This window comes from Argopecten irradians, chromosome 1 (assembly GCF_041381155.1).
Source record: "Argopecten irradians isolate NY chromosome 1, Ai_NY, whole genome shotgun sequence".
NCBI classification, from domain to species: Eukaryota; Metazoa; Mollusca; class Bivalvia; order Pectinida; family Pectinidae; genus Argopecten; species Argopecten irradians.
The window spans coordinates 55814794-55835717 of NC_091134.1; the positions used below are offsets into that span (position 1 = coordinate 55814794).

At 35.2% G+C, this 20924-nt stretch overlaps 1 protein-coding gene across 1 annotated transcript in view; it reads left to right on the plus strand.

The window, feature by feature from the left end:
• Positions 1 to 547: 547 nt before the first annotated feature.
• LOC138334384 (probable ATP-dependent RNA helicase DDX10) overlaps positions 548 to 20924 on the plus strand; it is a 42320-nt gene continuing 21943 nt past the window's right edge. The window contains 2 exon segments of the mRNA XM_069283059.1: positions 548 to 744; positions 2275 to 2335. Coding sequence (XP_069139160.1) covers positions 580 to 744; positions 2275 to 2335 — 226 coding nt within the window. The 5' untranslated portion in view covers positions 548 to 579.

Consider the following 20924-nt stretch of genomic DNA (forward strand, 5'->3'; position numbering starts at 1 on the left):
TGGTTATGTAAAAGAATTTGCCTGAGTGAATTTGTCTCTTTAAAGGAATCCATTACATTCTTTGTAATGAGCTCCAGTACATGCTCAATAATTAATTGACAATAACAAAAGATGAGAGTTTGTTTGAAAATAGTTAACATTATCAGCAATAAGAAAAACTGATTTGTCCTGGTATTACAGTTAAACATGCATATCTACTTAATACACATGTACATTGTAGATGGAACAGCAACATGTACAGAGTAACTGCATTAAACCAGAGATTTAAATATAATACTCTTTAAATCTCTGATTAAACCCCAAAAAGTGTTTCTGATTAAACCACTTTTTTCTTTTCCTGTATATATTATTTTATTTTCTACCTATAATGTACATGTACATAATTTTTTTAAAAGAACTGAAAAATACCATTATTGCATTGGAGTTAACGGCCTGGCGCGCGCGGGTTGTTTGAAAAAACTAGTTTGTCATGTACGTTCATTCCAATCACTAACAATTTACAAGACTTTACCCCCTGCCACATTGGAGCTCTTCAATTTCTGAAGGTAATTTAATCAGATTCATTTCACTTCCGGTAAGATGAACACTAAGTTTGGGAAATCTCATTTTGGAAAGAACAAGAAAAAAGACAATTTTAAGGGACATGCTGGAAAAGTGAAGAAGAAACAACTTTATAACACCAAAGAGAAAAAATGGAAAACAATCGACACAGAGATTGCGTCTCTGCAGGAAAGATACAATCAGGTAAACATGGTGATTTCAGACCACGTGTTTTTATTTACATGTTCAAAATTTCTCGTCTCTAAATAGCCTCAGACCACAATAACCAGGGATTTTTATTTGTCAGTTGGGAAAAGGCCCTTGAGTGGGGAAAAGTCGTCGGCATATCGACATAAATGTTGTGTAAAAGGTACGGGTCCGTCGGTGTCACTTGTATATAGTGTCTCTGTCATTCAGCTGACGGAGCATGCTTTTTTTTTTTTTTTTTTTAACTTTGACTCAGTCGGTAGAGCCGGAGACCCGGGTTCGATTCCTGGTCGGGGCACTCGACAGGAATTGTATTTTCCATGTTGTTCTACATTGGCGCCCTCTAAATAACCCATGGAAGGTGGTTAAAGAGTCTCGTGTTGAGAGGAAATCTCAAGAAAAAAAGGGATAAGGGGGATTAGTGTATAAAGTGGAGAGGGTCGGGTGACTTATATGTATATTATAATTGAGAATGCTTCTTTGGCTCATTTGGTAGAGCTGTAGATTTCCATGCCGGAGATCTAGACCCGGGTTCGATTCCTGATCGGGGCACTTGAACAGGAATTGTAGTTTCCCTGTTCTTCTACAGTTCTTTTGTTTAAAAGACAATAAATTGGCAAAATGTGCATATAAACTCTCTTTATTTTTGTCTTCAGTGACAGGTACATGTACATGTAACTAGATTATTATTCCTTGCAATATTGCATTCCCTGGATGATCATTTATATAAAGATGCTCAACCGCTGACAAATGGTATTTTTCCACTATCTAAAACAGAAGCAGATGATTTAGTGTCTTTCTTCAGTTACAAAAGTTACTTACTTTACTCCATTACCACCATTGAAAATTTTGAGCTTCTAATTTTAATTCAAATTTAAAGTATGAAAAATAATTAATTGCATCCCGAAAAAAAATCCGTGGCACTATATCCTATATGGAATGAAGTATTGATTGCACATGCACCAAAGGCAAAATAAATTATTTTATATTATGTTTTGTGTTAATTAGACATCTATATACATAATTAAACACCAATTATTGTTCAAATGATGAATATCATTAATGCTTTGTCAGCGGTGGAGCATCTTTTATAATGTCATCCTATCAGAAAAGTTTTAAAATTGTGACAATTTTGATAATTTCACATCATTTAGAAAATTAAAATTAAAAAAATCATTTACCTATTCAAAATTATGTCATTTATTTTAAATCTTTATGGAAACCACATATTTGTGACGTTTATTATGTTGCTTGACTGGCAAATTCCAGCTTTTGAGAAAGAAGTGTGCTCTTGCCCTACATGTACATGTACACCAGCATTCTGTCTTAATTTAAAGTCTACCGTAAGTCTGGTTTCAGGGCCAGAGTATCTCGGCGCGAGCTAATTAAGTTGTGGAGACATGTCTCGATATTATATACTGCCGGTATCTATGAACCATATATTGACAGATGAGTCTAATACTGTATATACATGCTTTTGCTTCAATATAGAAAATATTCACTGATTTAGGATTATATCTTTTTCAGTTTGATTCCTCTTCTGTAGAAAAATTCATAGACTTTCCACTTTCAAAACGGACACAACAGGGTAAGTGTGATTATTAGACAAACAAAACCCCTCATTATATTTGGTAATGTACCATATATTTGACCCAATAAACGGTACACACTGTCATCCTTATTAGCGCCACTATTCCTTTTTGAGGTCTCTATTTTACTTATATTTAGTTGAAACTGAAACTATGACAAACCAGAATAATGCAATAGGGCGGGGATTCAAAATTGTACACATGATGAGGCTGAGCCCCTGGGGCCTAAGGTGCTGGGCCAAAAGGGTCAATTGAGTGATACTGGCGCACTGGGCTTTTTGTTTAATTTATTTAATTTCTCCCTGTTCTCTATCAAATCCAAAAATGGCCGCCACAGGCCGCCAATTGATAAAACTCTCTTTATTTTTGTTTTGAACAGGTACATGTACTGTAACTAGATCCTTGCAATATTGTTCCCTGGATGACCTTTTATTTAGGCTGAAAATGGTTTTGCATGAAAACAGAACCTGACAGTGGTCCGACAAAGTTGATTTAGTGTCTTGACTTACAGTTACAAAAGTTACTTATTTACACCATTACCACCATTGGGTCGATGAAATCTAATATTAATTCAAATTTAAAGTATGAAAAATAATTAAACTTCTTCTCAAAAAAAACCGTGGCAATTATATCCTAAACTGGAATGAAATTGATTGCTGACATGCACCAAAGGCAAAATAAATTTTATTTTATATTTGTTTTGGTTAATTAGACATCTATTTTCTGGGCTTAGTTGGCTTAATTCTTATATGCCGAATTGTGAACGCATTGCAGCAGTAAAATGGAAAGAAAAAAAAACCCAGTAATTTAGATAAAAAGAAATGGGAAAAATATGGACCAAATTTCAATACATTGCTTTTTCACAAAAAAATTAACAATTGGAGTGGATTTTTTTTTACATAGAATCATTTTTACTGAAACAAAATTACAGTTAATGAATAGATCGGATGGAAAATGTCATTTTTGTAAAAATGCTGTAATTGAATACTGTGTCATTTATTTTACACATGCAATTATGTTAAAAATCTCTTGTCTTGTATAAAACACAATATTCTTGGAAACAGAAAATTATTGATAGATTTAGTAATGAAGAAAAAATTCTGCTAGGTAATTATGAAGATGAAGAGAAAGAAAGAGAAGGAAAATATCATTTAGAAATACGGATACCAGAATGTGAGGCCTTCTGTTGTATTATATTCAACATTTTTTTTTTCATTTGGGGAGGGGGAGTTTGTATAGGTTTGTGTTGCGATATTATATTTATTAACTTTGAGTAAAAACTTGTGACTGCTTAGATAGATACATTGAGGAACTTATATACTACAGTTACCATTCGGTTTATATTGGAATTTAACTTAGGGATTTAGACTCCTGAATTGCATATTTCGGATTTCGATTGGAATGTATTATTGGTAAGTACTGTGAAATAAATCTTTGATTGTTTTTTTAATAAAAATTGATTGAATTTGATATTTCCGTGTATGTTGTCTTCTTGATTAGCCACCTGACAAAGGAATATATACAGCCGACAGAATAAAAACTTTGAGAATTGGTGTCAGAAGTGAGATATGCGACGCATAAAGAAAAGGGGGAAAACCTTACACATGTACAACGTACATAGGCGACTTAGGGAAGCTAATACTTGTATTTGTTACAGGCAGTCGTATAAGGTCAACGAAGTTACCTCCCTTGTTACACTCAGTAATATGAATGATGTTAGAGATCCCTTTTCATATCGTCAGAAACATATGTTTCTGATATCGTGTATTCCACCTCTATTAAAATGGAATCAAATTTCATTAAAATGCCTAATTAACTTCTAGAAAATAAAATTTCAGAATAGTTTTACCACGAATGCTTGTTCTACGCTTAAATCTCAACGGATGCATGCGCTCTAGATCATCAAGAATTCGAAGATGGCGTCTGAATCTGGACAGATTCAAGTCTGTTTCCGTAATTCGTTTTAACATTACTTCAACAGGCAGATGATCCTCTATCTGGACCAAAAAGTTGCCGGTCAAAGGACCAGCAACATGGAAAAAAAATGTCTGCCCCTCTATAAAGTTGCCGGTCACGGGTAGACGGACAGGCGTTAATTTCGAACGCTGGGCAGGTTTGTTTATTATATTATAGTACACCACAGGGACCTGGCACGAAAATTGGGGGGGGGGGGGGGGGGGGGGCCCCACAGGGACCTGGCACGAAAATTGTTAACCAACAGTAAAAAAAATCGTGCCAGGTGCCTGTGAGTACACCAATGATTTATAAGTCTCATTTATAAATCCTTGATGTATTTGGCAGTATGGACAATAAATAGTACTTGACAAAATTTTAAGGTAATCTACCCCTTTATCAAAGGCCAAAATATAATCACATGGTAATGGTATGTACCAGAAACATATATGTTTAATATTTTCCTCAATCACAGATATGAGCTTGGAATACGCTTGGAAATATATATGCATGTATTGATGTACAGTGCCGTGCCAAAAGTATTCGGTCACAATGGCGGCGTATTAACGTCGTGTCAATAACATCGCTGAAAATGGCCTTGGCATTCATTGTAAACGTCACTGATGATGACGTGCGTCATTTTTAGGTTTGCGTATGACGTCATGTTACGTCACACAATTTTTTTGTTGTCGTCTGCTTTCTGTTTTTTCCCGTGGACGTGTATTGCCAAGATGGGCCGAAAAGGAAAAGAACTATCAATGGGCGTTAAAAATATGATCGTAGGGATGTTTAGGAGTGGATATTCACGACGAAAGATAGGTATGATGTTAAAAATACCCAAGTCCACAGTTATTGACATTGTTAACAAATTTTGTACATGTGGTTCAGTGGAAAACAGGCAGAGAAGCGGACGACCAAAGTTAGTGAATTTGCGGGATTATCGTTCTTTGGAGAGGATTATTAAAAACAATAGTAGGGATTCCCTTACTGATGTTACCATTAAATACAATGAGCAAAGTAATGTTTCGACTTCTAAAAGAACACTTCAGCGACATCTGAGCCAACATGGGTATACCAGGTGTGTTTCTAGGAAGAAACTTGTCGTGAAGCAGAGTAACCGAACTAAGAGACTTGCTTGGTGTAGAGAAAAGCGGAGATGGACAATATATAATTGGAAGCGAGTTATTTTCTTAGATGAAAGCAAAATAGTTATTGGACAGGACCACTGAGTTTATATATGGAGAAAGCGAGGTGAAGGATGGCGACCGGATCTTGTGCAGCCGCGTAATACCCAAAACAAACTCGAGGTTATGATTTGGGGGTGCGTTTGTTGGAACGGTGTGGGGACATTAGCTCGAGTGGAAGGAAATATTGATGCTGCAAAATATCAGGAGGTTTTGGAGGAAAATCTTTGGCCAGTTCTTGCCAGACATTTTCCTACTGGTGGCTATTTTTTCCAAGACGGCAATGCTCCAGTTCACCGTGCGAGGTCCACCCAAGACTACATCGCCCAGAACGGAATTAATGGAATGAGTTGGCCCGCTCAATCACCAGATTTAAACATAATTGAAAATCTTTGGTTATTAATAAAAAGAAAACTTCAGTCTCGAGTAGCAGCTGTGAAATCAGCAAATGACTTGCTCTCCGAGATTCAGAGGATTTGGACGGAGATCACACCTTGCTACATTCAAAGCTTGTACAACACGATCCCTAAACGAATTTTAAACGTAATCAGATTGAAAGGACATCTTACAAAATACTAAAGGTAAGTGTGTAATACCGTTGCAATCAACTGTTTAGTATATAAGTAAAATTAATTTGGAATTCGTTTCGTTTTTACCGTCATGTAAAGACGCCGCCATTGTGACCGAATACTTTTGGCATGGTACTGTACCTGTTGTAGATAAATGAACATCTCTGCTTGATTACTGCATAACGTCCTTACTGCATAATTATACACAATAAAATATATAATCCATGGACGTTGTATATCCGCGGTGTTTTGAATCACAAGTGTTTTATTATATGACTGTGTGTTTTGCTCGCTCCTGATTGGCTGAAACTACACTTTCCCGCCACGATACAACACGATATATATCCACCAGAAAATTCCGAACTACATGTACTATGCATTGTGACGTCATCTCAGGTTGATATAAGATTCTGAAACCCCGAGGTCGTACCCAAATATAGAAATCTTGTATTGTGACGTCATGTAAAATAACGTCACAATCACTTCACTGGTTGATATAAGATTCCAATTGGTCCAAGTCGTATCCAAATATAGCGCAAAGGGAATTTCCGTGACGTCAAATATCTATTGTGACGTCATCATTCAGCGAGATGAATCAATGTGACCCTGCCAATATTTGTGTGTACATTTTTGTCAGATTTTACAAATGATAAGTAAAATATATTACGTGGTGTTTTCTCTATTTTATTGATACTATCAACCTTCATTTTTCTCTTCGAAATTTTTCAACAGGACTATTGAGTATCGGGGAGAGGGGTTGCTCAATATCATGAAGAGGGAAAAAATGTACATATACATGTAGTCAAATGGTTTACATTATGTTAATGCCATATAATAAAACAGATATCTACCTGTTTTCAGGTGGATACGGTGATTTATCAACTCTCGAAAGTGATATATCCCGAGGCCGGATAGGTTAACTACAATAAACAGGATGATGTTTGAAAATGTTCATTTTACAAAAGTAGTTTATCTATTACATGTACATGTAGTATATGGCAAATATCCAAATGCTTCTTGCTAATGTTTTAGACTAGTAGAACCGGAATATTTTATCGCTGCCTCAAATGTCTCCATAAAACGCTTAACATCAATGCTCTTGTAAATGTTATAAAAAGATCACTACAGTAGCCAGAAATATATAGTTTTTAGGTCAGGATGACCTTTTGTCATCGTGTTTCGTCCGTCGTCGTGCGCCGTCCGCCGAGCGCCGTGCGTCGTGCGTAAGACTATTTATACAAAAGCCTACTCCTCCTTAAACCTTGACCGAATTACATCCATATTTGATGTGAAACCTCATTGGGGAAGGACAATCATATTTTATATAAATTAGCCTGGTCTGACCCCTAGGGGCTGAGGGGTGGGGCCCCAAAAGGGGAAATTTTCTTAAATTTAGCTTTAAAATCCTACTCCTCCTTCATCCTTGGATGGATTTCATCCATATTTGGTGTGAAACATCATTGGGGAAGGACAATCATATTTTATATAAATGAGCATGGTCCGACCTCTAGGGGCTGAGGGGTGGGGCCCCAAATGGGGAAATTTTCTTAAATTTAGCTTTAAAATCCTACTCCTCCTTCATCCTTGGATGGATTTCATCCATATTTGGTGTGAAACATCATTGGGGAAGGACAATCATATTTTGTATAAATGAGTCTGGTCCGACACCTAGAGGCTTAGGGGTGGGGCCCCAAAAGGGCAAATTTTCTTAATATTAGTTGGCCCACTTCCTGTTTACAGGTTTCGGTCTCCGATATCAATGAAAATTTTACTATAGGGGTTTTAATTGATGCCGAACAACATGCAAACATTTTAGTAAAGATTTTGGTATTCCAAGATGGCCGCTTGCCCACTTCCTGTTTTAAGGTTTCAGTATCCGATCTCAATGAAAATTGGTCTATAGGGGTTTTAATTGATTCAGAAGGGGGAACTTTAGGTGAGGATAATCATATTTCATAAAGGACCGAGACCCATGGGGATAGTACAGCGGTGGTCCAAAATGGGAGCTTTGCTGAAATTTGGCTTTAAAATCTGACTCCTTATATTAATCCTTGAATTGGTTACAACCATATATGGATGAAAGGCTACCAAGTTTGTTCAACAAATGACATTTACCTATTTCAGAAACTTACATATTCAACTAAGGAGTTCCTTGTATTAATATTGTTTATATTAATTGTTAACCAATACTTTATACTGTGACTTTGTTGTTTTGTGCCATGAGTCAGATGACCGTTAAGGCCCATGGGCCTCTTGTTAATAAAAGAGATTCCTTTCAAATAAAATTTGAAAATGATTTGAAAAAATGGTTGCGGACGTTGTAAACAAAATTCCCGTCCGGGTTGTTAACCGGGTTGTTAACCAGCCCTACCTCACGCAATCTGGATAACTCGACAAATAATTTTTGTGGGAGCTCGCAGAGCCAAAGCTGTCCTGTTCTACATTGGTAATATCGGGGAATCTTCCACTGAAACGGGTATTAAAAATACCTGTCAACAGCCGGTGTTAATGTATCGCGAATCAACATCTTCAACTCGTGAAACGGCTTGCTTTCGGCAAAAGTATCAGTACCTAAGTCTCAAGCGCACATACTGGAAAGCGATTATTTTTGGCCTAATGAAATCAAATGCAGGAGATGGATCCGGAATAAGTTATGTCGAGGTAAATTTTCCTCAAATCCAGTAACCTCCTTTGGTGAAATCAATGACAACAATTACTTTTAACATATACTTGTGTTCGGCAACTCTCTGGATTATCATGTCACTATCTATTCTTTCTGTGCGAGGGATCATCTCGTCATCCCTTTGTATAAACAATATACTGTCAGCTAAAGCGTACGAAATAGCCTTCTTAAATGAACTACGTCTCTCGCAGCACTGTGCTGATTTTCCAAATAGTATTCACGAACATTTTTACGCCTATCTGAGTACCAAAGACGCGAACTTTGAAACTATTTTTAGTAAACAAAGACCTTTGTTATACCGATGACACAAGATACAACCCGCGCCTGAAGCCTTACTGGAATAGTAACGTTAAATCAGCCCACAAGGCTGCCCATGAGCGATGAAGAGAGTGGATAGCAGAAGGTAAACCAAGGGGATCCGATCATCATTCATACCATAAGCTAGCTAAACGTGTTTTCAAGAATACCCAACGCGCAGCCTACCATGAATATCTACGAAATCTCCACCAAGATCTGAACGACGCTGCATACGGTGATAGTAAGACGTTTTGGAAAGTTCTGAAGCTTTTAAAGGGTCCTTCACGCCTCAGTGTCTCGCTATTTAAGGTTGGTGACGAAACTTTACGTTCTCCAATTGATGTCGCGCAGGCGTTTGGTAAATACTTCCAGTCAGTTTATATGGCTAATTCTGAGCCGACAGATCTGTCCGACGACTCTGATCCTGATGACCCTAAGGACGCTTTCGATCACGACGAGCTTACTTCGACGAGGTTGAACGTGCTATCCGTCGTCTCAAACTTAAAAAGGCACCAGGGATTGACCGTATCCAAAACGAGCATTTACGATATGGAGGACAAACACTGATATTGTGTCTTCAAAAACTGTTCAATAAATGCCTTGAGTACGAACACGAGCCTGAAGTATGGAAACGAGGCATAATTCTCCCCATATTCAAAGGAGGTAACAAGTCTCGCGGCCATACTGCAAGCTACAGGCCAATCACTCTCTTATGTTGTACAGTGATATCGTGGTAAGTCCTGAGCTTTCTATTCTGTCGGTCCGGGTTCAACCCTTACCGTCGGCAGGTTATTTTTATTTTTTTTATTTCATATTTTTATTTTTTGTTTATTCACCATGCTTGAAAATATTCTTTTATTTTGTCTTTATATTTATTTTTGTTTCATTTTATTTCTATTTTCCAAAACTTTATTCCAAACATAGACATGTATAGCATATACACTAAATTACGAACATCCCACTATTACGGCCACTTATCTTCAGTTCCGATTTCTTTTTCTCTTCAGAAATACAATCACACCGCTATTCCGTTTTACGACCAGTTTTCATAGTCCCAACGACCACTAAATTAACACTAATTGACCCTTTGATTATGACCACAGGCACATGTGACTTCACACCTCGCTGTGCCTCACCTTCCCGCACGCAGCAACCCGTGAACAACTGCCCGCAGGTACATCAGTCAGTCTTTTGTTTCCGTCGACCTAATTATCAGATTATCTACCTGTACTAGGAGAGTGTTAATCGCCATCATTTGCATATTTGTGACTGGCAGTTGACGTGATCGAAACCACAAGTAATGCAACGTTCTTTCGATAGCCCTGGTGGCGAGATCGAACGATTTAGGCAGTTCTTGCTCATACGTGTAACGCCAATGGAATTAAAATTCTTTAATGTATGAGATATATTGATCTTATTTCAGATATTTATGCAGTACCGTACGTCAATCATCTCATTTCAATAGATGTGTCATCTATTTTGTTGCGGTAAACAATCGGTGTTTTGCATTAGTTAAAAGTACGCTTGACTATTGCACAGTAGTCTTTCAAACACTTTACCGATTGTGATCATAAGTTATTATTTGACCAATCATTGCACGTGGCGGGATAATTAAAATCGATTTACGTAAATATTTAATAATAATTTAGACAGATCAATACCAATTCTAAAACACATAGATTCTCATTTACCTCAGGTGATACTATGTGATAATTAAACCAGAGACATAGATAATTTAATTACTATCTAAATCTCTGATTATACTAACGATATGTATTTGAATTATAAGATATAATAGAGAGTAATGTCTAGAAAAAGTATTTTCATTTATATTGTCAACAATTACTTCAGTGAAATTCAGTTTAAGATTTGAATAAGCACACACCATTAACTTTATTTAATGAAAAAAATATGTCTATGCTCTAGAAATAAATGGTATAGTCATTATATGTCCCTAATTTATCATACTTTAAAAAATATTTGTAAATTATTGGTTTTGATTAGATACGCATGCATTAAAATATGATATGATTAAGATTCTAATGGCCGACAAAACTAATTGATCAAATATAGTAATTTGCAAATTTATCTTAACCAAAATATATCAAACTGGTTTTTTCCCCACACGTACATGTACATACTCAGCATGCTATGTTATGTTTCTTATGTTTTTTTTTATATAAATGTAATGTATATGTCATGTCAAGTTTATGTTGATGTCCCATGTATTTGTAAATGTGTTAAATGCAAAAAATTGAACAAAAAATTAAAAAAATATATATATAATATACATTTATATATACATGTATATTGCATTTTTCATAAAATTTCAATTTTGAAACAAAAATACAGTACATATATTATGTACCGGTCCATATATTATGTACCGGTCAGCTAGGATACAGAGTTTCTGTTCTTGATCGTCATGATTATAGAAGAAACCTGGTCCACCTCAGAATTAAAACCAAATCGCTATTAAGACCACTTTTACTCAGACCACTGGGTGGTTTTAATAGATAGGTTTTAATGTAAATACTGTTATACATATTCCCAACACATGTTATATAATGTTTCTGACGTCCCTTGCTAATACACATTTTCATTTACAGCGGTTCGGAGCGGTAGGGAGCTGGGTTTTCGAGAAAAATATTTCAAAGATTATAGGATAGATAACCACCCCATATATAAATCTCTTCGTATCTGTAACAGTGTGCAGCCAAGCGTGAAGGTGTGATACATTGATCATGACCACATCAAAACAATAAGCAGTGATGTAGAGTTGGCTGTTCTATTGTTTAAATTTGACATATTTCTAATTCAGGTATTCTCTGAAAGCAGATAATAAAACCGTGATATTCCACAAAATTAGTACTAATCTGATAGATTTGTATCAATTCATCAAAACAGTAAAAAGTAAGCGTGTCACTATCCTTCATTAAATTATATACTACAATTATGATTTTCTTGAACCAAGCCTTATAAGAACAGTTTTTCTATCAATATTCATATTTCAAAGTAAATTATCATGTCCAAGCCTTATGAAAACAGTTTTAGAACCAATAGTCAAATTTCAAAGTAAATTATCATGTCAAAGTAAAATTTCTGAGTGAATTTGCGATCCGAATTTTGGACCTATCCTTGCTCCAAATTTTGCTGAACAACTTTCCATAATGCTTAATAAGAAGATATTTACAAATTGTAGTTAGAAAAGGACACTGATGACAATACCTGTCATTTAGTTAACTCGTGCCGTTACCGTTTGTTAGGATATATGTTGTGATGTACTACACACTTGATAGACATAGAGAAAAAATATTAACATGTTTTGACAAAAATCATCCTTCGTGCCATTTACATGTCGTTTAGTTAATTAACTCAGGTTATTTAGTTTTATAGTTAATAGATATACATTCATGTACTTGAAACTTGATAAAGCATATACCGGTAAACAGCTGATAGCTGACAGAGATTTTTTTTTCTCTCTTTCCCACTCTTTCCCCTCTTTCTCCCTGATATGTTGCCAAAGTAGTATTAGTGAAGTTAAGAAGCATGAAAGTCATCCTTTATGACAATATACGTTAGTTATATATGTTACACGGTCTGACAACCATTAATTTTTGTAGTTATAGATAGTATGGTGTTCTTAAACTTGCTAGATACATTTTTGTTAAAAAGGAAATCCTTGATGTCATTCATATTAGTCATTAAAGGTCAAATACGTGTATGGTATTGCTTAAACATTATATGATATTTTATATAATATAACCTGTAAGTTTTTTCTTGATATCTGAAGAATGCCTGTTTAGTTTTTAACAAAAAAAATCAATTTAATTTGACTTACAAGTCACCATAATGCTGAAACTTTTCTTTATATAAACTTGACAACATAAATACTTCCTCTTTGATTGAAGTTTCTGCACTGAAATGCATTATGTGTATATAGAATAACTGGACCTGTACAAAATGTGAGAAAATAAATCAATGTGATAAATTATTACGACCAAATAAAAAACAATTATTTGTATCAGTTTTTCAGCCTTAGTTTAAGTCCTGTTTTCTTTGGATCGTTTTCCAATTTGCAGTTATACTGATAATATAACCATTGACTTATCAATCTTTAACACTCGAATCAACTCCTATCATCCAGAAGTTTTACCGCAGCAGTACTTTCAGTACTTTGATTTATACGTGCAGAAACATATTCAAATGGATAATTATATTGTTACATGAACGAATAACAGAAAGGAGAAACCAGCAGCTAAATTCAAAACACAATTTAATTATATATACAATATTATACAGAGATGGTTTACAATATCTAAAGTAATTGGTGGTGGTACAAGACTAGTACGATGATTTAAAGTGTTACTTATCTGTATGCGAATGTCCTGGTATAATCCTTGATCCTTCCAGGTTTCAAATTAACAATAATCACAAATCCACAAGGAAATTGAATGTCCACCGATGATTTGTAAAGTTCCAGGCAATATGAAAAAAATCCACACAAAGTGTTGTAATAATCCACAGATAAAGTCACAATAGCTCTCCCAATAGAATCTTATATGGCGCTGTACAATTCTTGATATGTCTTATTACAGGTCTCATTACAGTTCTGATTAGCCTTGGGCAGCTGGAGTATATATAGCTTAACCGTAATTCAAGAATATTGGAGAACCTCCTACTTCTAGAAATATCTAACTAAAAACAGTAAACAAGTAAACACACATAACTTTCTGGAAATAGATCATTCTAGATATCTACTTAAAATCAACATGTTTACAAAACATATTTGTTTATACATGATTATATTCTAGAAAGTTCTATAACCTAAATCAATGATATGACCTTCATAGGATGTATTGATAAAAAAAACTATAGGAGTTATCTCCCTTATCTCATAACTACATGTATTTAGTGTCATACATAACACACCCCTCCTTAAAGAAAAGAAAGTTTTCTTGAAAAGGAAACTTTCTTCAAATATTAAGTCATATTTAAATCCTTGATAAAGCATCAGCTAGAATATTGTCTTTCCCTTTGATATGTTTGATGTCAAGATTGTATTCTTGCAAAGTCAAACTCCACCTGAGAATTCTTTGGTTTTTGTTTTTCATTTTCCCAATGAATGTCAAAGGGTTGTGGTCGGTGAAGACCAACACAGGCACAACTGTAGTGCAGAGATACACATCAAATTGGTTCAAGGCCAAAATCAACGCTAAACATTCTTTCTCAATGGTGGAATAATTTCTCTGGTGTTTGTCAAACTTTTTCGAGAAATAACATATTGGATGGTCAATTTGTTCAGTACCTTCTTGCATCAAAACAGCACCAACACCTACATCGCTGGCGTCAACAAACAGTTTAAACTGTTTATTAAAATCTGGAGCAGTCAGAACTGGTGAGTTTGATAGTATGGCTTTCAATTTCTCAAAGGCAGACTTACATTCGTCTGACCAGACAAATTTGACATTTTTCTTTAACAAAGCAGTAAGTGGAGCTGCTATAACAGAGAAATTTTGACAAAATTTTCTGTAGTATCCAGCCATACCAAGAAACCTCATCAGCTCTCTCTTGCCTCCAGAAGCTGGAAAATCTATAATTGATTCTACTTTGGCCTGAACAGGTTTAACCTGCCCCTGTCCTACAACATGGCCTAAAAATTCAACAGTTGCATGACAAAATTCACATTTCAATAAGTTTACAGTCAATTTCATGGTAGTGAGTCTTTCGAAGAATTCACGAATCCCGCGTAGATGGTCTTCCCACGTGTCGTGGTAGTTGATGACGTCATCAATGTATCCATCACAGCCTTCCAGGTCTGATATCACGCTGTTAAGAAGACGTTGAAATGTTGCCGGGGCATTCTTCATACCAAACGGCATAACTTTGTACTGGTACAAACCTTGCGAGGTTACAAATGCCGACACTTCTTTAGCTCTTTCTGTTAATGGCACCTGCCAATATCCTTTCAACAGGTCAAACTTGCTTACGTACTTGGCTTTGCCAACTTTGTCAATACATGAGTCAATCCTTGGAATTGGATAAGAGTCTGTTTTACTGACAGAGTTTACTTTTCTGAAGTCAGTACAGAACCGGTATGTCTTGTCTGGCTTTGGCACCAGAACACATGGAGAGCTCCATTCACTTTTGCTTGGTTCAATAATATCATTGTCCAACATGTATTGAATTTCTTTCTTTAAGTGTTCTTCTTTCAAAGGATTGACACGGTAAGGATGTTGCTTGACAGGTGGCGCATCGCCTACATCCACGTCGTGATAGATAGCATCTGTTTTGCCTGGTGTATCCGGAAACAAATGTTTATACTCAAGTATCAAATCTTTAAGTTCATTGCGTTCTTTTTCCGATAGATGACATAGTTTCTTGTCCAAGTTCGCGAGCACATCTGAGTTCCGTAACTTAACACCACAGTCTAAACCTACATCTTGTACACCACCATCTAAGTCTAATTTACAAATATCAGCTGTACTTTCACTTTGTGATGGTACAGAGGCCAAAGTAGCAATAGGTTGAGAGGTCTTGCTCTCTTCTCTATCTACATATTTCTTAAGCATATTAACATGACATAATTGAGTTTTCTTGCGCCTCCCTGGAGTTTGTACAATGTAGTTAACATCATCGACCTTTTTCTCAACAACATAAGGTCCAAAATATCTAGCTTGCAAAGGCTGACCCGGTATTGGTAATAGAGCCAAAATTTTGTCACCTGGATCAAAACTTCTTGCACGGGCATCTTTATCATACCATGTTTTCATTTTGGTTTGAGTAACGGCCAAATTTTCTTTTGCCAGTTCACATGCCCTTGTCAACCTTTGCTTAAAGTTAGACACATACTCTAAGAGATTAACTTTAGAATCTTCGTCCAAAATTTTGTCTTTCAAAATTTTCAAAGGACCACGTACAGTATGTCCAAACACAAGTTCAAAGGGACTGAAGCCAAGAGATTCTTGTACAGATTCTCTAACGCCAAACAACAACATGTGTATACCTTCGTCCCAATCTCTTTTGTTTTCAAAACAATAAGATCTCATCATATTCTTCAATGTCTGATGAAAACGTTCTAAAGCACCCTGAGACTCTGGATGATAAGCACTAGACTTATACTGCTTGATCTGGAGCTGGTACATGACTTGTTGAAAAATACCAGACATGAAATTCGAACCTTGGTCCGATTGGACAGCTTTTGGAAGACCAACCAATGTAAAGAATTTAACCAAAGCCTTGACTATGTTAGGGGCTGTAATATTCCTGAGTGGAATGGCTTCAGGAAAGCGTGTGGAAGCACACATAATAGTTAAAAGATACTCATTCCCAGACTTAGTTTTGGGTAGAGGACCTACACAGTCTATAATGACTCTACTAAATGGTTCCTCAAATGCTGGAATGGGGTGCAAAGGTGCAACAGGGATTTTCTGATTAGGTTTCCCTACCACCTGACAAGTATGACAAGACCTACAAAAATCAGCCACATCCCGTTTCAACTTGGGCCAGAAGAAGTGACCTAAGATCCTGTTATAAGTCTTGGTCACACCTAGATGCCCTGCCATAGGTACGTCATGAGACAAACTTAGAATATCTTGCCTATACCTCGGTGGGACAACTATTTGATTGACAACCTTCCAGTCTTCCTCGGGAGACACATCAGGGGGACGCCACTTGCGCATCAGCACACCTGACTGACGGAAGTAACAAACCGGGACTTTCTCAGCCTCGTCCTCACTCAAAGCCCGATTACACAATAAGGAGATTTCAGGATCTTTTTCCTGTTCTACTATAAGCTCCTCTCTAGACAAAGATGATTTGCTCATCATGTCAGACAAAGAAGTACCCTTGTTAGGAACAACTCTATCACTATCAAAGTCTACAGGATTGCTCAAAGATCACACTTGCTCCCGACATCCTCTATATCATGAGCCAAGAAAGTGTCACCTAACCCTGGACTATAATGATCCTCAACTACTACAACATCAGAAACCTTCTTACTCATTGAACGAGTTACAGCACAAGAAGGGAAAATACCAGGAAATTCCTGTTGAATAGTCTCAGCATCATCTGTTTTATCAGGGATACCGGACACTAAGGGATCTACCCTAACTTTCTCTCCAGCCAAGTCATTGCCTAAAATGAGCGACACGTCCTCTATGGGAAGTTCCGGTCTAACACCAATGGTGACAGGCCCAGTAACCAAGTCTGACTTTAAATAAACAGAATGGAGAGGCACATTAACAAAACCTAACTCTACACCTTGAAGCAAAACACTACTACCACATGAGGTCTCCTCAGACAAAGGCACTACGCCATCTAATATCAAAGAATGAGAAGCCCCAGTATCTCGCAAAATCTTCACAGGTTTCAAGTTGGTAATATCACTAGTAAGTGAAACAAAACCTTCAGAAATGAAGGGAGAGTACTTCTCCAAGACACTATCAGACTCTGAGCTCTTAATCTCAACAGACACTTTAGAATCTTCCACAATATCACTAAGTTTCTGACTAGGCTTTGACATAGCTAACACAGAAGGAACTGACTGTTTACGCCTTTGCTCCTTACGCTGGAGAGAATAACATTCAGACATAGTATGCCCTACTTTCTTGCAGTAATTACAAACAGGACCAGAAGGAGACCCCACACCTGCCCTATGATCTGTTTTAGAATCAGACTTAGTTTTATCACCTAATTTAGGTTTGTCGTTGGAAGGGCCACTAAAGGTTGGGTTCCTAGGCTGACCAAATTTACTAGTACCTGTGGTACTGTTTTTGTCTTGAGAACTGTTTTTAACAAATGAGCCTTTGTGGGTGAGAGCGTAATCATCAGCCATTGTAGCTGCTTCACTAAGGGTTTCAACTTTTCTCTCATCTAAATGAGTTTTTATGTTTGTGTGGACACAACGTTTAAACTCCTCTATCAACAATAATTGCCTCAATTTACCGAAATCCTCATCAATTTCTTTAGAATCACACAATGTAGCAAATATACTTCATAAGACTCTAAACATTCTAAAATAATGTAACATCTAAAAATGTTGAAATAAGGCAGAAGTTTTTAATACTGTAAACTTTAGAATCATTTGTTCACTTAAACTAACATGCCTGGCTGTTTCATTTTTCCTCTGGTATAAGTTATTAATATAGAATCTTAACAGCATCTTGATAATCTGTTCTATTGATCCAAAACATATCTGAGCAATTAACTTGATTAGTCTTCCCTGTAAACTATACCTTTAACTTCTCTAAAACTGTAAAGTTGAAAAGATTCTTAAAAATTAAGTTGGCATTATAAATTTACCTTACAAAAATGTTCTCTGAGCTCACTTTTAATTTCCATTTGTAAAGTCATAAAATTTCAAATCTCATGGCGTAGTAAAAAACGAACTTGAAGGAGATTAATTTGAAATTTGGATTGAAAAATCGTACTTTTCAATTCCCGTGATGACAAGAATATTAAAGAAGAGACAAATTTTCCAATTCTCAACTTATAAATAAATTTTTCTATAATTCAAATTAAGCCAATAATGTTATTTCAGCTTTTCTCAATTACATTAGTTTCAATTGTAATGACAAACCTCCTATAATTGGTAAATTAAATGCATTCTTATTAATATATGCAGAAAAGTTTAAGGGATCAATTTTAACAAACTACAGGTTGAGTTTCTAATTTTACCTAAGGTTTAAGGTTCAAATCAAAAATTGTTACTGTACTAGACATTTGAAATTTCAGTAAAATATTTTTTCCAAAGGTACAATACCCTGATATCCACAATCAATTTGAAACCATGTCCCGTAAGCTCACGATCAGGTATTGTAAACTTTCTATCAAAATCAGGTCTGTGTACATTATTGAACTATTACACAAATTATGGAGTGAAAATATCCAGACAGAAACAAGCCTGGTTTTTGTGGAAATAACAATTTGAAATACATTTACATAAAAGGTTGGTTTAACAATATTACCTGAACAAAACAATTTCAATTCTGAAAGGGATATTAAACATTGATTACCAAGATGATTAATATGTTTACAATCTGAAAATTGTCGATGAAAATAACTTTTGAATCTAATATGATTCACTTTAAAATTTAACATTAAACAAATACCTGTGCCAAGGACAACTTGCAAGTTAATATGATTTTAAAGAATCTAATCAAATTTCTAATGAAATTTGAAAATTGTTAATCAGCAATTCAAAATCCTCTTTATAAGGCGATCAATCATTAAATTAAGCTGCCCACAACATTTTGATCTGGAAATGGCCATCATTGTTATCAGATTGACACATTATAGTCTGCTTATGCACATGTATCTTTACATACATTATACCATTGTTCATCATATTATGGAGCTATATAAACGTATTAAACCGTAACTTTGTAAAGAAATTATCTTTAGAATTACAATTCATTCTGAGAAATATTACCAAACACATGAAGCCATTACTAAACTTTAAAAAATGACTAAGGCCCTGTCTGGAAATAACAGGCGACGCGTGCATTACTAGCCCATCTCAAATGTTGTTCCAAATCAACATCTCCAGTTTTCCAAACCTATTTGTTTAAGACAAACATATACAATGTAAATTCATTATGATCCTTGATAACCTTTGAATCAAATATTTACGTGAATTATTCATAATTTCTTATAAAGCCAAAACAAAAAATAACAAGTATCAATTGTTTAGTAAATACGACTGTAATATAAAAGGTTGAGTACACAAATAGTAAATTTAACATTTTTACAGTAAACTGCACTTACCTATGCATCTGAAAACTTACCTAAATCACAATAGTTAACAGGATATATTTCCAATACTTTTGGGAAATATAAGATCAATAGCAACCTGGATAATGCATTTACAAAAATAGATTCCCAGTGTACAAAACCGAACAAAATTCTATTGTTATTCATGTACCATTGATAAGCCAAATCAGAATTTTGTTGGTCACAATACGAATCACTTTTGTTCAATGAATTAGATAAGGTTTAGTTTTAAATGGGATTACTGAATAAAAATAATTAACCTTAAAAAACGAATTACCATAGCTACTTATCATGAAGATAGGTGGATTTTAAAAAAAGTAAGTAAAATTCAACAGTTTTTACGTATTCCTTAATATTTTAAACTGAATGAACCACCTATGTAGAAATTGGTCAGTGAATACCTTTCCTGGATTATATGCAAACTTAATTGGATGCTAAATATTTTATTCACAATTCCAAAAATATGACCTGGCATGTACTTCACTAATTTCAAAATAAATTGTTGCATGCAACACATTTTCAATCTATGAAATCAATGTATTGAAAAAGAACTATGAAAAATAATTTAATCACTCTGAAAATAATAATTGTAAAAGTAATCCAATAGTAAAGAAAGGCATTCCAATATGAATCCATTAGTGGCATGTAAATAACGCCACAAAATTTTTATTTTACTTCAAGTCCTTTGTGATAGAATGCAGTTAATATATGTCATGAACAATAACTGTGACTTAGGATTTATGCCTAATGAAAGGTAAAGAGTCTATCTAACTAAAAACAGTAAACAAATAAACACACAGAACTTTCTGGAAATAGATCATTCTAGATCTCTACTTATAATCAACATGTTTAAAAACATATTTGTTTATACATGATAATATTCTAGAAAGTTCTTATAAGCTAGATTAATGATATGACCTTTATAGGATGTATTGATAATAAAGCTATAGGAGTTATCTCCCTTATCTCATAACTACATGTATTTAGTGTCATACATAACACACCCCTCCTTAAAGAAAAGAAAGTTTTCTTGAAAAGGAAACTTTCTTGAAATATCAAGAAACCTTTAAATCCTTGATAAAGCATCAGCCAAAGTATTGTCTTTCCCTTTGATATGTTTGATGTCAAG